At 44.0% G+C, this 16736-nt stretch overlaps 1 protein-coding gene across 1 annotated transcript in view; it reads left to right on the top strand.

Moving 5' to 3' along the window:
* LOC116506483 (O-acyltransferase like protein) overlaps positions 1–16736 on the top strand; it is a 34967-nt gene that overhangs the window by 1399 nt on the left and 16832 nt on the right. Inside the window, exons 2-7 of the mRNA XM_032214258.1 lie at positions 1799–1938; positions 3719–3797; positions 8976–9114; positions 9219–9433; positions 10442–10612; positions 15249–15351. Of these exons, the coding sequence (XP_032070149.1) occupies positions 1799–1938; positions 3719–3797; positions 8976–9114; positions 9219–9433; positions 10442–10612; positions 15249–15351 (847 nt within the window). The remainder of the gene's footprint in view (positions 1–1798; positions 1939–3718; positions 3798–8975; positions 9115–9218; positions 9434–10441; positions 10613–15248; positions 15352–16736) is intronic.

Raw genomic sequence — 16736 nt, 5'->3', positions numbered from 1 at the left:
TTATGCTTCCTCCTATTCTAAGTCATTCTATCATTTTAGCATTGATAACATTCTCTAATAATTTTCGATTCCATGTTTTTCCCCATTATTAGTATCATCAATCTAATATACATGTATACAAATTATTATAATTATTAAACATCCATTAAGCCTAGCTATTATTACATCCTTTCAACATAATGCATATTAAATCTGAAGTAACTTTATATTATGACATTTTATTACATCATCCTGAAATCATCCAATGATATTACATCCTTATATTCTATTCTATATAGAATTGTTTATCTTTTATAAAAAGGCTTTTCAACATCATCTCAATTTTTATCAGTTTTGTAATGGATTTTGTTATTCTAATGTTATAGTATTTTTAATAAATGAAGTATTATTTATTTGCAATAATTAGAGATGGACTAAATTGCATATTAGCAAATCAGTGAGTAAGGGTCTTAATATTTATGCAGGATATTATTAAACATTCTGAGATGAGACAAATTGAACTAAAGATTCTTTTTCATGTTTACTGGACACCTCAGAGAAGAATTTTGAAAGGTTAGCTTTGAGTGTTACTATATTGTAAGGAGACACATGTAATTGTGAGTTTGTCCTACTATTATTGCCCTATTTTAGGTCAAAATCGATGTGCTTGATAATATGGTCTTAGAAACATTGATATGGCTTAACAATGTGGATGTACTTTTGAATTTTTATTCCAAAAGGTGGAAAGTTGAAACATATCCCTAAATAAAGGCTTATGCATTTATGAAGCACCAAGTTTCAAATCATGTTTACTGTTCAAAGTTAGAAAGATGGTGCAATCAAAGATTCAGTCATTTGATTGTAAATTTGTATGTGCTTGTTAAATGTTTATGAGAGGGCCCAACCGAAAGGTGTATTTTCAAATGGCAACTGGAGTTTGTTTTTCCTTGAAGATGTTTTGCTTCTCATCCAAGAAGCTTCTTCAGTTCAGTTGAAGGGTCCAGTTGCCTTCTTAAAAAGCACCTTTTTTCAGTTCAGAACTGAAGAAGCTTTTGGATGAGAAGTGACATGTCTTCATGGAAAAACAAAGTCCAGTTACTTTTTGAAAAAGCACCTTTGGGACAACCATGACCTGGATGACTGAGAATCTCCATAGACAAGATGGCCCAAGTATTCCTGTATTGGTGATTGGTAATAGCCTTCCAGCTCAGATTATTTGGAGGAACAAGCAATCGCTTAGAATGTAAAAGTTAACCTTTTCTGCTCAAGTCAGTTTGAGGGTAGAGATCAGGGATGGGTTCCTGCCAGTTCTAACCTCTTCTATAGAAGGTTCCACAAATCTACAGTGCCGTTTAGAACCGGTTCCAGCTTCCTCCCCCCGCCCATCCGCACATCATCAAGATGAAGAGCAAGAGGAGGAATTTTGGGAGTTGAAGTCCACAAGTCTACAAGCTGTCAAGTTTGAACACCCCTGGGGTTTTTTTCTAAAGGGTTAGGGGTGCAAGGGTCTTGTAACTTGACAGCTTTAAGACATGCAGACTTCAATGCCAGAGTTTCTGAGCCAACATTTCGGTTGGTAAGCAAGAGTGTTGTTAAGTGAGTTTCACCACATTTTACAAGTTGGCCACGCCCACCCAGTCACATGACTGCCAAGCCACTCACACTCGGTCGCATGGCTGGCAAGCCACTCCCACCCAGTCACATGGCTGGCTGCTCCCACAAAGCAGGCCACACCTACAGAAGAGGTTCTAAAAAAAATTTGAAACCCACCACTGGTAGAGATGTTCTATAATTCAGCCTCTTTGCTTTGATATCGCAGTGTATGATTCAGTTGGGAAATACAGCAGCAACATCCTAAACGGAAATGTGGACAGGTTGGGATCTTACACTGAATGCATTTCGGCAGAGGCTCCTTCCGGAAAATTCCGTGGACAATATTGCAAACTTCAATTGCAACAAGTAAGTTTGGCCTGAACCTATAATAAAAATTATGCCATATTGATCATGGTAGTGCAAACTCTCCACCAAGCTAGAAACACGGAGATCATGTCCTGCCTTTAGGCACCGTCAGTTGAGTGATCTTGGACCATCATTCTCTCTCAGCTCTAGGAAGCAGGCAATGCAGATAGTTCTCCGTTTACAAACATTCATTTAGTGGCAGCTCAGAGTTACGACAGCACCGAAAAAAGTAACTTACAAACAGGCCTCGCACTTATGACTGTTGCAGCATCCCTGTGGTTATATGGTCATGATTTCGATTCTTGGCAGCCATTTTGCATTCAATAGCAATAGCAATAGCAATAGCAGTTAGACTTATATACCGCTTCATAGGGCTTTCAGCCCTCTCTAAGCGGTTTACAGAGTCAGCATATCGCCCCAACAACAATCCGGGTCCTCATTTTACCCACCTCGGAAGGATGGAAGGCTGAGTCAACCCTGAGCTGGTGAGATTTGAACCGCTGAACTGCTGATCTAGCAGACAGCTGAAGTAGCCTGCAGTGCTGCATTTAACCACTACGCCACCTCGGCTCTTTCAAAATGGTTGCCATGTTCTACAGTCACATGATCATCATTTGTGTCCTTCCCATATGTCTTCTGGCAAGCAAAGTCAGTGGGGAAGCTGGCAGAGAAGGACACAAGCCATGATTATGTAAAATCTTGCTTAACAACTATGGGAAAAACATTGTAAGACTGGTTGCTATTGTGTTCATAAGTTGAGGACTACCTATAGCAGTGATGGCTAACCTTTTTGCCATTGTGTACCAAAAGCAGGGGGAGCGCGGGCGGGTCGTGCGTGCGCATTCCCTCCCCCCCCCACATGCACGCACGGCCCCCTGCATGCGTGCGTAATCACCACCACCCTGCTTTTGGCGCACGATGATACAGTGGACCCGTTTTTTGCCCTCCCCAGGCTCCAGAGGCTTTCTAGGAGCCTGGGGAGGGTGAAAACGGGCTCCCCTGCCCCCCCACGGGCCCTCAGGAGGCAGGAAACGGCCCGTTTTCCGACTTTCAGGTTGCCCGTAAGGCCGTTTTTCACCCTCTGGAGACTTCAAGAGGTTTTCCTGAAGCCTCTGGAGGGCGAACAATGGCCAAAAATGAAGGCCGAAATCAACTGGCCAGCACGTGCATGCGTGCTGGAGCTGACAGGGCATCGCCTTGTGTGCCCTAAGAAATGGCTCTGCTTGCCACCTGTGGCACGCATGCCATAGGTTCACCATCACAGACCTATAGCATATGGTCTCTTGTCTGTTGTTCTAACTCAGGTGTGTTAAACTCAGTTTCATGGAGGGCTGCATCAGGTAGGTGTGGCCAGGGTGGGCATGGCCAGCTTGAGGAGCCTGTGGTGGCCCGAGCATTCCACCAGCAAAAACAGTCTCCCGAGCACCGTTTTCAGCTGCCATGGCCTCCTGCAACCCTCTGCCAGTCAAAATGGAGCTTGGGAAGGCTACCTGCGCCCCTCCATGGGCAGGTTCTTTGCATTTTACAGGGCGGCCCCGGATCCGGGCGGCCCCAGATCCGGCCCCCAGGCCTTGAGTTTGACATCCCTTCTCTAACTGGAGCCCTTTTTTGTCTCCAAAATCTCACCCCCTTGCATTAATCTGATGGCTCCTTTGATAGACTTATAAACATAGGATTTCTCATTGGGCCCCGTTGAAGTCAGTGCATTTTGAGTATCCACTTAATTTGACTGTTTTTACCAGATCCTTCAATAACGGGGTTAAAACCATTATTCTTCTAGGGCAGAATTGACTACTATAATGGAATCTGTGTTCCTGATTCCTGCCAAGAAGAGGAAATTACAGCATTAGCCACATTGGGTAAATGGATTATATTTATTTTGGCCCTTGGTATTTATATAAATCTTTCAGATGAGAAAATAATTCTTGAAGGACTATTCTGTGCTCATTCCCTACACATATATGCATGGTAGCTTACTACAGGTAGTTCTTGACTTACAACAGTTCCCGGCTTAGTGACCGTTTGGAGTTACAACAGCACTGGAAAAAAGTGACTTATGGCCGTTTTTCATACTTACGACCATTGCCCTCATCCCCGTGATCATGTGATTTACATTCAGATGCTTGGCAATTTGGCAACTCACATTTACGACAATCGCAGTGTCCAGGGGTCATGTGATCCCTTTTTGCAAAATCCTGACAAGCAAAATCCATGGGAAAACCTGATTCACTTAATAACCATGTTGCTAATTTAACAACTGCAGTGATTCACTTAACAAATGTCGAAAGAAAAGTCATAAAATGGGGTAAAACTCACAACAAATTTTTCACTTAGCAACATACATTTTGGACTCAATTGTGGTCGTAAATTGAGGACTACCTGTAGTGACCTGCTACTACTAACTGTTCTTGCAAACTTGCAAAGCTTCAGTTCCGAGTGTATTTACAAAATAAAAAATTAAGTTAGTTTACTCAATCTCAAATTCTCTCCTCCTTTCCTAATTTTTGAATTGTGGCTTAAAAAGAACAGTAAAAACAATAGTAAGTCACTGGGAAAAATATGAATTTCTTTATTTGCTCATAGTGCAGATTTTATTCATTCTGAAAATATATCCTGTCCATTTATTACTAACCAATAAATTATTTACAATTAAGACAAGGGGCTTGGCATTGTGCAATTAAAGGCTGTGCCCTATACAAACACAGTACATTAAACATTGCAGATTAAATCAATTATATGTCCCAGGAAAACTTGTTGCAAAAATAAAAATCAAATATTACATCAACGGCTTTTCATTTTGATCCTTTCATCCTCCCAACATAACATTATCTCTTTCATCCAAGCCCCTACCTTTTCACCAACTGATTATAGTTCATCTTAAATCATCTAATAATTTACTAAAACACAGAATATTCATTACTATGGGGTATCATGTTAACCATGTTTAATTCATTAATTAAATGTAAATGTAAATTCAATGTTGCTTGTCCCTTACTTCACTAATTTGTTTCTCTGGGCCTTGCCAGGATAGTTGGGAATATTTGCCACACAAAAGGCAAGTGTAATCCTTTTAAAGAGTTTAGTGTGGTTCCCCCCGCCCCCGCCCCTCCAAGCCTCTGGAGCTTGGGAGAAATAAATTAGATCTTCTGCCAAAGCTAACAAGAATGCCAAAATGAGTATTTTTCATTTTAAAAGGGACAGATGCATGCCTACTGCTATGAAGCTTTTTAAGTGCTATGTGATACAGAGATCAACATCAACTAAGTTGTGTCCAACTCTTTGCAATTTCATAGCACATCAGGCTCCCCTGTCTTCCACTGTCTCTTGGAGTTTCTCCAAATTCATATCTATTGCATTGGTGACTGTCTGAACATCTCATATTGTGCCATCTCCTTCTCCTTTTGCCTTCAATCTTTCAGAGTCTTTTCCAAAATGTCCTCTCTTCTTGTTAGGTTGTGGGAAGTTATTATCCAGCCCTCTCCCAGAAAAATGAAATATCTAGGAAATATTGAAAAGGCAGAATATTTCTCTGGATGTGAAAAGAAACATGTTTCAAAAGACAGAATAGTTGCCTATTCTGCCCATCACCAGCTAATGAGCCATTAAGATGGCCAGGCTAGCCCACTTTACATAATAAAGACTTCTCCTCACTGCAGCTGTAGGGGGAAGGGATATTACTCAACTGACCACAAGGCATCTGAGAACTCATCACAGCCTAGAGAGTAGCCCCCTGCATGGCACCATGGGAGTCTGACAACCAGTCAGAATACATTTCTTACACAGGAACAGGAAACAGAGAGGTGGGACTGAACAGGGTATAAAAAGCCTAGCAAGCCCCTCCCTCAGCCCTTCTCTTCTTCTCCACCAACATTGAAGCATGTGATCACCTTTTCTGTTCAGAGCTCAAGCCATGTGGCCCTGTCCAACAGTAAACCATCTTTCCAAGCAGCCTCCATGTCTCCAGTGTCTTCTTCCCCACTTGGAGCTGAACCCAGAAGGACATTTCTTTCAACAAGATGGCCAAAGTATTTGAGCTTCAGCTTCAATATTGGTCTTTTCAAAGAACAGTCAGGATTTATTTCATTTAGAATTGTTTGATTTGATCTGCTTACGGTCCAAGGGTTTCAAGAGTCTGCTCCAGCCCCACAATTCGAAAGCATCCATTCTTTGGCCTTATGACCCAGCGCTCACAGCCATGCACTACTACCAGTGGTGGGTTTCAAAGTTTTTTGGAACCTCTTCTGTAGGTGTGGCCTGCTTTGTGGGAGTGGCTTGCCAGCCATGTGACTGGGTGGGAGTGGCTTGCCAGACATGTGACCGATTGTGAGTGGCTTGGCAGTCGTGGCTGGGTGGGCGTGGCCAACTTGTAAAATGTGGTGAAACTCACTTAACAACGCTCTTGCTTACCAGTGGCTCAGGAACACTGGCATTGAAGTGTGCAAGTCTTAAAGCTGTCAAGTTACAAGATCCTTGCACCCCTAACCCTTTAGGAAAAAAACCCCAGGGGTGTTCAAATTAGACAGCTTTAAGACTTGTGGGCTTCACCTCCCAGAATTCCTCCACTCGCTCTTCATCTTGATGATGTGTGGATGGGCAGGGGGAGGAAACTGGAACCAGTTCTAAACGGCACTGTTGATTTGTGGAACCTCTTCTATATTAGAGGTTAGAACTGGCAGGAACCCATCCCTGACTACTACTGGGAAAACGATAGCTTTGTCCCAAAGGTGCTTTTTTCAGGAGGCAACTGGACTTTCTTATTTTTTCTTTTGAAGATGTTTTGCTTCTCATCCAAAAAGCTTCTTCAGCTCTGATAGGATAGTGGGGAATGGAAGGATCTTTATCCCCATGATGGCAAGCTTATGGCATGCATGCCCAAAGTGGTACGCAGGGCCATGTTGCCTGGCATGCACGGCATCGCCCATTCCACTTCCGGATTTCTTGAGCACATGCACGCTTGACGATCAGCTAGCTGTGCCAGAATCAGGAAGAGCTTGTCTTACGGTTTCCAGCTTGTGCATGTGGACCAGCCAGCTGATCGTCACGCATGCATGCACCCCAGTAACCAGAAGACTAGCTGGCCGGTGAGCATGCGCAGTTCCACCACAAATGCGCGAACGACAAAAGCCCGCCTGACTAAACCGCGGTGACAAAACCGTGCGACTAATGAGCGCCGACAACAGCGCGCCGACAGAAGCGCGCTGTAACCTAACCCTTAACCTAACCCTAAACCTAACCCTAAACCTAACCCTAAACCTAACCCTAAACCTTACCTTAACTTAAATCGTGCTTCTGTCGGCGCGCTGTTGTCAGTGCGCTGTTGTCGGCGCGCTTTTGACATCGCGGTTTTAGCGCCACGGTTTTGTCAGCGCGCTTTTGACGTTCGCGCTTTTGTCGGGTCACGAGCATGCGCACACTGGAAACTGGAAGTTTATTTCCTGGCATGCGCATGCCCACTGGGCAGCTTCTCTTCTGGGTTGCATGTACTCCCTTTTCGGCACTTGGTGCCGAAAAGGTTCACCATCCCTGATCTATCCTGTCAACGCTGAAGAAGCCAACTGCCAACCTAGCGGTTTGAAAGCATGCAAAATATGAATAGATAAATAGGGTTTGTCAAGAAAGCTTACTGCAGTCTATATTTTTAAACTGGCCACATGATGAGAAAAGTGGCTCTTAAGAAAAGGCAGGCTCCCTCGGCTGAGAATCAGAACTGAACACTGCTCCCTTGACTCGGCCATGACTGGACAGGGGGAAACCTTTAAACCTTTAAATAGGCCATCTCTCTCATGTATCCAGACACACGTAAGGAAGGGTGGGTTGGGTACGAATTGTAATAACCATCTTGATTTTTTTTTTCCCCTGTTGAAAATGTTTTATTTTCCATCTTTTCATTTTCATACACTCACATATATACTGTGCATAGCCGGGGCCATACAACATTAAACAATAATCACAGCAATTCCTCTTGTCAATAATACCCCCCAAAATAGAAACCCAATATACCTCTTCCACTCTCCATACACCTCTTTCTTCCGCCCTCCTCCAACTTTCTATCTTCCCTCCATCATTCCCCTCTACCCTACTTCCCCTCCCCCTCTACCACTCCTCTCTCCCGATCCACTCCCTCCTTTCCTTCTCACCCTCCATCCCATCCTGTCTCCCGCCCTCTCTACCCCTCTTTCTTCTATCCCACTCCTCCTCTCCTTGGTGTATTTCCACTATATGTCAATGTACTCAACTTGTCCTATTTTTACAGAGAAATTAAAGAGAAACAGTATACATGTGAAGTCGCATTACATTGAAATCTAACACATAGTATATATCCCTCCCTCCCCCCACCCTCCCCCCCAACACCCCATCTCCCTCCCCCCCCCCGACTTCCCAGAGCCCGTACACGGTATAGATTTTTAACAAACACAGTCTAAAATATATTGAGAAAAAAGAAATAAGAAAAAAGAGGTTAATAACATCTCTACATTGATCTTAGCTTCTTCCTGCTACACTAACTTTGAACAGTTTAAATCATTCCTGATCTTAAGCATAGGCTATCTGGAATTTCTTAGTCCCGTATTTGTTTTGTATATAGTCAATCCATTTTTTCCAGTCTCGTTTATATCTCTCATTTGAATGATCTTTAAGATATGCCGATATTTTAGCCATCTTGATTTTTTTTAACACACACACACACACATACACACAGTGGATGCCCTCGGGTTGGGAGCTTGTGAGAATTGACGCACGATAAAACTGGAGGGCACCAGGCTCTCTTTCTTTTTTCTCTCCCTGAAACAGGTGATTAAAAACAGGAGGAAAAAAAAAGTGAGTGATTCTTTTATCTAAAAAAAAAAAAAGAACTCATGAGTTTTCCACTTTTCAAATAGAAATGCAATAAAAACCCTCTGGATGAGACACAAGTACTCTTTGTACTCCGAGAAAGCAAATGTTTCCATGTCTGTCCTTTCAGAAGTAATGAAAATTTTGAGGTACAACATGCTCTCTTCTCCTGATCTGACATTATTACTGCTGTTCTTTCTTGACAGGTATATTTAAATTCAAGTCCACCTCCTTCCTCTTGCCTCTCCCGTCCCTCTTTGCTCTCAACGCAAGCATTTCATTTAACACGGTGGCCAGATGTGCCAAAGACCTTTCTACCATTGATGCTTTCACAGGGGTCTGCTTGTAAGTACTGGGTGTCCAGATGTAAACCTGTGTCAAAAAGGATATTCCAACCATTGCCTCAAAGCATCAAGACTTCTACAGTAATGAACTTCTGTTTTCCCTAGGTTTATTAGTGTTTTATTCATCATTCTGCCAGTTGCTGGAACTATGTACAATGCTGATCTCTGGAGGAAAGCTAAGGACAACAAACAGCCTTCAGATGCAAATTATGGCAGCACGTCTTCAACCCAAAAACATACTAGTACATCCAAAACAGAGACGACACAGACTGACGAATCCCTATCAGGGATATTGCCACTGGTAGATGGTTCAAAACAAAGTAGGTGTCTTAATGTATATTGTTAAAAATTATATATATATATTCAGGAAGATTGTGCATAAGGCATTATGGGTGAACTCCAAAAAGGTAGTCATGGTTTATTAGCTCATTGTCTCCATGTTATGAGCAGCTAGATTTTTGTACTTTGAAATAAAAATGACAAAATGTCAAGTATGATTTAAGGACCATAAACCTTCCAACTTTATGGACTATGCCCGAGATGGCGAACCTATGGCACGTGTACCCCAGGTGGCACGCAGAGCCATTTGTCAGGGCATGTGAGGTGTTGCCCTGTCAGCTGCCCAGAGTGCATGCGCGTGCTGGCAAACTGAGTTCAACCTTTTTTAAAGCCTTTTTTCACCCTTCCCAGGCTCCAGAGGCTTTATAGGAGCCTGGGGAGGGCGAAAACAGCCTCCCCCGCCCCCTCCGGAGGCCCTCCGGAGGCTTCAGGAGCTTCCCTGAAGCCTCCGGAGCACAAAAAAACGGCCCTATGGGCAAACCGGAAGTTCGGAAACGGACTTCCGGTTTGCTCGTAGGGCCAGTTTAAGCCCTCCGGAACCTTCAGGTGCCTTCTGGAGGTTTCCCTGAAGGCTCCAGAGGATGAAAAACGACCCTATGAGTTTGCTCGTAGGGCCATTTTTAGTCCTCCGGAGCTTCCAGTTTGCTCGTACGGTCATTTTTTGTCCTCCGGAGCCTTCAGGGAAGCCCCCTGAGGGCTCCTGAACACTCCAGAGGGCTAAAACCAGCCCTACTAGTCACCCGGATGTGACTAATAAGCTATCAAATCGTGCTAGGAAACAAATAAAAACAGTATAAATTGAAAGATACAAGCAATATGGTTATAGTCATAAGTCATAAGACATACCGGTAGATACAAGGAAGGAATAGAGGAATAATAGTAATGCAGTAATACAGTTTATTCATTTAAGTTTATTCATGTTTTCATACATTGCAGAGGAATGGATACAACCTGTGCTACAATTAACATTTTGTGTCTTGGTATTTTAGGTAGCTTGGATTGCATTATGAAGTGTTTTTCCCTGCAAAAAAATCTTCCAGCTATTTGGATAACCCAATCTTCTCAGGAGGATTCCTTGGCTCTAAATGGCCTTAGATCATTAAGTCTTTTGTGGATAATTTCTGGACATACAAGCCAAATGACAGCATGGCAGAATTTAGGTACGAACCGGAGATGCCAAAGCAAATCTACTTCTCATTTAAAGGAAATTCAATCCCCCTGTGATAGTAAGCAAGGGGCATTAATAAATATTCAAGGGAGATGCTGAGGGCTATGAAGTGATTGTGTTAGATCACGTACAGGCAGAGGTGGGTTCCTACCGGTTCGGACTGGTTCGGCCAAGTAGGTAGTAACTCGGCCGCCCACGCTCCAGTTCTATTGGCAGTGCCACAGGCGGCGCCATCTTATTTTTTGCTTCTGCACATGCGCAGAAGCAATTTTTTCACTACTGTGCATGTGTAGCGCATACCAAGCACGCATGTGCCCGAAGCACATCCCTGAGCGAACCAGCAGTAAAAGAATCCAGAACCCACCCCTGCATACAGGTGAGGCTGGGCTTTGGACATTGTTGCTTTAAGACCTATAGCAGTGATGGTGAACCTTTTCGGTCTTGGACAGGGGTATCAAACTCAAGGCCTGCAGGCCGGGTCTGGCTTGTGGAGTGCTTAAATCTGGCCTGTGGGAGTGGCCTGGAAATATCAAAGGGGTTTGCCAGAGCCTCCGCACGGCGTGTTTTGTGCCGGTGGAGTGGTTCTGGAGGCCTGGGAGACTGAAAATGGGCCATACGTAGGCCTTGTGGGGTGTCCACACAGCCCATTTTTGGCCAGCAGAGTGTTCTGGAGGCCGGGGAGTACTGCAGAAAGAAAGAAGATAAGGGGGAAAGTGCATGTTGAGCCTATGTCAAACGCCCACCATGTCCATGCCCACCATTACCACATCCACCATGACCACGCCCCTCATTCTAACCCTGGGTTACAAATATTCTCCTTAATTGCTGTTTTATTTCATAGTTAATATTCTGGATTGTAGTTGATAGGCTGTGATTTGTTGGTTAATGGTCTTGAGGTGCCTCTAGCACAGCGGTTCTCAACCTGTGGGTCATGACCCCTTTCACAGGGGTCGCCTAAGACCTGTAGGGCCTAGAGTCAATAACTGGAGAGGGGAATTAATTCACCTAATGTTAGCCAACGGGAGCATTCTCCAACCTTGGTGTGGAAAGGGCATTTTGCAGCGACAGCCTCCGCACCGTAAACAGTTGGTTTCCGGTGCTTTCTGGGAAGTATGGCCTTGAGGCGCTCCTTTCGCCTGCCAAGATGCCACTGGCTCCGGGATTAGTCGGTCACATGTCACCTGCCCAGTTCTGCAGCGGCGGCCTTCGGGTGTAGTAGACATATGGCGGCGAGGGGCTTGAAGAAGCAGGTCCACTTTGCCCAGTTGGAAGAAGAGGAGGGAGTGCGAGAGCCCTCGGCAACGCCACTGGGGAGGATGTGGCCACCGGAGATTCATCGCCTGGAAGCTCGGCGCTGCTCGCCCTTCAGCTGATAGTAAAGGTGGGCAATGGCAGCGGGCGAAGAAGCCAGGCAGGTGGTGGCCTTGGGGTGGGAAAGCTGGCAGCGGCAGTGGCGGCTTCCTGGCGGGCACTGAAGTGGTGCATTTCAGCTGCTCTTTGCGCCACTTTCCTGGGCCTGATAAGGAGGCGGGAAAGCTAGGCGGGTGAATGAACTGGGCAGCGTGTTGAGTTACAGCCAGCTTTGCTCCATGATGACCCCGCAGGTGCCTTGCCCTTATGGTCCAGCCCGCAGCTTCCTGGGAGCAGCAAAGAAAGTCCAGGGTTAGGCGCTGCCCTCTGGCGCCCTTGAAAGTGTCGGCAGACCCAATTGAGCTGCCCCGCTGCTGAGAGATCCAGCGGGGATCTCTCTGACATCCTTAAGAAGGAAACGTTGCCCTGCTGGAATAGGGACAAATGGAAACCCTTCGCCTCTTGGACTGTACAGGTAGTCCTCGACTTACCCGCCCATACTTGGGCCCAACATTTATGTTGCTAAGTGAGAGGATTGTTGTGGGTTTTGCCCCATTTTACCATTTTTCTTGCCACATCTGTCAAGTGAATCACTGCAAGTTAAGTTAGTAACACTGTTGTTAAGTGAATCAGGCTTAACAATTCATAACAGTAGCAAAATTATAGTTATGAAGTAGCAACGAAAATAATTTTATGGTTGGGGTTCACCACAACATGAGGAACTATATTAAAGGGTCGCGGCATTGGGAAGGTTAAGAACCACTTCTCTCTAGCAGATCTTTTAACTTATCAACAGAGTTTAACAGCATAATTTCATGGAACATCCAGATGAGATTGCAGTCTATCTGTAAAGCCATCCTTTAAAATGGAAACATAGGGCTGTTGGGTGGGATTTTATTCTTAGCAAGAATTTTCTGGATAGCTTGGATTTTAAGTAACAGGCAGTCCTTAAGTCAACTGAGCACAAACTTTCTGTTGCTAAGTGAAACGTTTGTTAAGTGAGTCTTGCCCCTTTCTACGGCCTTTTTGCCACAGTTGTTAAGTGAATCATTGCAGTTGTTAAGTTAGTAACAGGGGTGGGTTTCAACCGGTTCGCGGCAGTCCCTGCGAACCGGTTGGTCGCCGAACCCGGAAGTAAGTAACTTCCGGGAACGGCGAAGGGCACGCCCGCCCGCCCGCGGTCCTTACCCGGTTTTGACGAGTTCTGCGCTTCCACGCATGCGCAGGATGCATGCAGCGCCTGCACGATCGTCCAGGAGCAGCTGGAGCATCGCGCAGACGCTAGTACGCATGCGTGCACCGCGCACGTGCACAAGGACGCCGCCGGCCCCGTTCCAACCGAACCGGTTGGAACGGGGCAAGAAACCCACCTCTGGTTAGTAACATGACTGTTAAGTGAATCAGGCTTCCCCATTGACTTTGCTTGTCAGAAGGTCAAAAAAGAGGATCACATGAGCCCACTGTCACTGTCACGAGTCAGTTATCAAGCACCTGGATTTGGATCACATGACCATGGGAATGCGGCCGTGTGAAAAATGATCATGCCCCTTTTTTTCAATGATGTTGTAACTTTGAACAGTCACAAAATGAACTGTTGTAAGATGAGGTCTACTTGTAGTAGGATTCCTTCCATATTTCTCAAACATACGTTGTACTTTGCACCATGAACAAATATTTTTAAAAATATATTCCGAAGGACGCAGCAGCTCAGTGGCTAAGACGCTGAGCTTGTCGAGCAGAAAGGTTGGCAGTTCGGCGGTTCAAATCCATAACGCCACGTAACAGAGTGAGTTCCTGTTACTTGTCCCACTTCTGCCAACCTAGCATGTAAAAAATGCAAGTAGAAAAATAGGGACCACCTTTGGTAGGAAGGTAACAGCGTCCTGTGTGCCTTTGGTGTTTAGTCATGCCAGCCGAAGACTATGGAGACGTCTTTGGACAGTGCAGGGCTCTTCGGCTTTGAAACGGAGATGGGCACCGCCCTCTAGAGTTGGGAATGACTAGTAAATATGTGCAAGGGGAAACTTTACCTTTAAGAAGATTTATATCAGAATTTCAAAAAAAAATTTTTTTTTTTTTTTTCTAAATGTCAATCTTTTATGAACAGACATAACCTCTGAAAAAGTGGAATGTCTTGCCTCCAAAAGTTGTGGATGCTCCATCACTGGATGTTTTTAAGAAGAGATTGTACAATTTGTCTGGAATGGTATAGGGCTGTGATGGCGAACCTATGGCATATATGCCAGAAGGGGCAAGCAAAGCCATATCTCCGGGCATGCGAGCCATCGCCTGTTGCTCTTCTGGGTTCCAGTGCACCAGCCAGCTGCTCTTCATGCACATGGGAGGGCCAGAAACCAGGACAGAAGCAGTCCGGTGTGCATTCATGTGCTGGGAAGATAATCTTCTGGTTTCCGGCACGCATACCGGCCAGGTGGTATTCGTGCACCCATGCATGCCAGAAATCAGAAGACCTGCATGCGCGTGCTGGAAACCGGAAAATCATCTTCCTGGTGCATGCATGCTCTTCCGGTGCACACGTCCCCCCCCCCCCATTTCGGCACTCAGTGCTGAAAAGGTTTACCAACACTGGTGTAGGGTTTCCTGCTTCAGTAGCAGGTTGGACCAGAAGACCTCCAAGGTCCCCTCCAGCCCTATTATTCTACGTTCTATCTTCCAAGGTCCCCTCCAGCCCTATTATTCTACGTTCTATCTTCCTATTTCTCAAAGGGGCCATTAAGCTCTAGAGAAAGAATCCATCCAAATTTGGCTTCTTTTCTAAGCAGTCACAGCTGCTTAAAGATAGATAACATCTGACATTTTTAAAATGCTTAAAATAAATAGTATTTTTTTAATTTTGATTTTAAATGATTACACTCGATGCCGTGAAAATTGTTGTGATTAGCGCTATAAGTCCCTGTAAGTTTAAAAATAAAAAGGTTTTGATAAACGTCTGTCCCAAAATCCCCACCTGTACTTTATTTTTACTTTGGATCTTTTTTTTTAATGAAAATTTTGAAAAAAGAAACTTTTACAAATATTTACTTCCCTCCCCCCACCCACCCCCCAGCTCCCCCCAACCTTCCCCCCCACCGACTTCCCAGAACTAATGCAGGGTATAGATCTTTAACAAAAACATTCTAAGATAAACTTTAAAAAAAGTTAATATAATCTTTCATTTGAGCTTGTACTGTATTTTTATGTGCGTTGCTACAGATAACCCACTGGAATGGGAGGCTAAAATCCCCACCTGTACTTTATTTTTATGTGTGTTGCTACAGATAACCCACTGGAATGGGAGGCTAAAGTACCAAAAAACCCTGTCTACATCTATTCTCGAAGTGGTCCATTTTATTTAGGTGTTGACACATTTTTTATCATTAGGTAAGTCAAACATTAGCAGCAATTTCCACCCTTCCACACACCTACGCCTACCTATTTATGACACATTTCAATTTCCCGTGTGGATATGTTTGTGTCCTAGTAACTCATAACAAGATAACTTGCATTGTGTGCAAAGAAAGACGTATCAGTACCAATGGTCCCCTTGATTAAATGATACAAGTTAATCATGAATTTGTAGAACAGGGAGGGAAAGGAAGAATCTCTATCAAATTTCCACAAGGGTTAGGTTCAGTTTTCTGGTATATTAATGACTTAAGTGCATTAGCATGTGCATTCGGAAAATTCTGGGGAGAACAATTTTCATTTGCAAAATATAATTGAAAAATTAGTTTAAAAAAGGAGGAGGTTGAAATACCATGGGATTTCTGAATATATCCTAGTAACTCATAACAAGATAACTTGCATTGTGTGCAAAGAAAGACATATCAGTACCAATGGTCCCCTTGATTAAATGATACAAGTTAATCATGAATTTGTAGAACAGGGGGGGAAAGGAAGAATCTCTATCAAATTTCCACAAGGGTTAGGGTCAGTTTTGTGGTATATTAATGACTTAAGTGCATTAGCGTGTGCATTCAGAAAATTCTGGGGAGAACAATTTTCATTTGCAAAATATAATTGAAAAATTAGTAAAAAAAAGGAGGAGGTTGAAATACCGTGGGATTTCTGAATATATCCTAGGAACTCATAACAAGATAACTTGCATTGTGTGCAAAGAAAGACATATCAGTACCAATGGTCCCATTGATTAAATGATACAAGTTAATCATGAATTTGTAAAATAGGGGAGAGGGGGAAACTCTATCCAATTTCCACAAGGGTTAGGTTCAGTTTTCTGGTATATTAATGACTTAAATTGTCCACCTTTTTAATATGCTTATGCAGTTTCATTATTTAAAATATCAGTTCATTGGCTATTGAAATCAGATACGTCTCTGCACATAATTTGACCAGGAGTATCCATAGGATAAGGGACGTGGTGGCACAGTGTCTAAGATGCTGAGCTTGTCGATCAGAACAGTCAGCAGCAGTTCGAATCCCTAGTGCCGCGTAATGGAGTGAGCTCCCATTACTTGTCCCAGCTCTTGGCAACCTAGCAATTCGAAAGCATGTAAAACAAAAATGCAAGTAGAAAAATAGGGACCACCTTTGGTGGGAAGGAGGGGTGGGTTGCTGCTAGCATTACTGCTGGTTCGGCATGCAAAAAAAAAACAGAAACTCCCACAAATACCCTGCTTCTATCGCGGTAGACCTATTCTTGCAGTAAATGAAGATAAAAAGAAATATCACAAAGTTTTTTTTTTCAAGTGTGGGAAGTTATCATCCAGCCCTCTCCCAGAAAAATGAAATATCCTAGGAAATAT

This window comes from Thamnophis elegans, chromosome 3, assembly GCF_009769535.1.
Source record: "Thamnophis elegans isolate rThaEle1 chromosome 3, rThaEle1.pri, whole genome shotgun sequence".
Lineage (NCBI taxonomy): Eukaryota > Metazoa > Chordata > Lepidosauria > Squamata > Colubridae > Thamnophis > Thamnophis elegans.
Note: the sequence above shows the minus strand (reverse complement) of the source record. Positions and strands in the feature narration are given on the sequence as shown.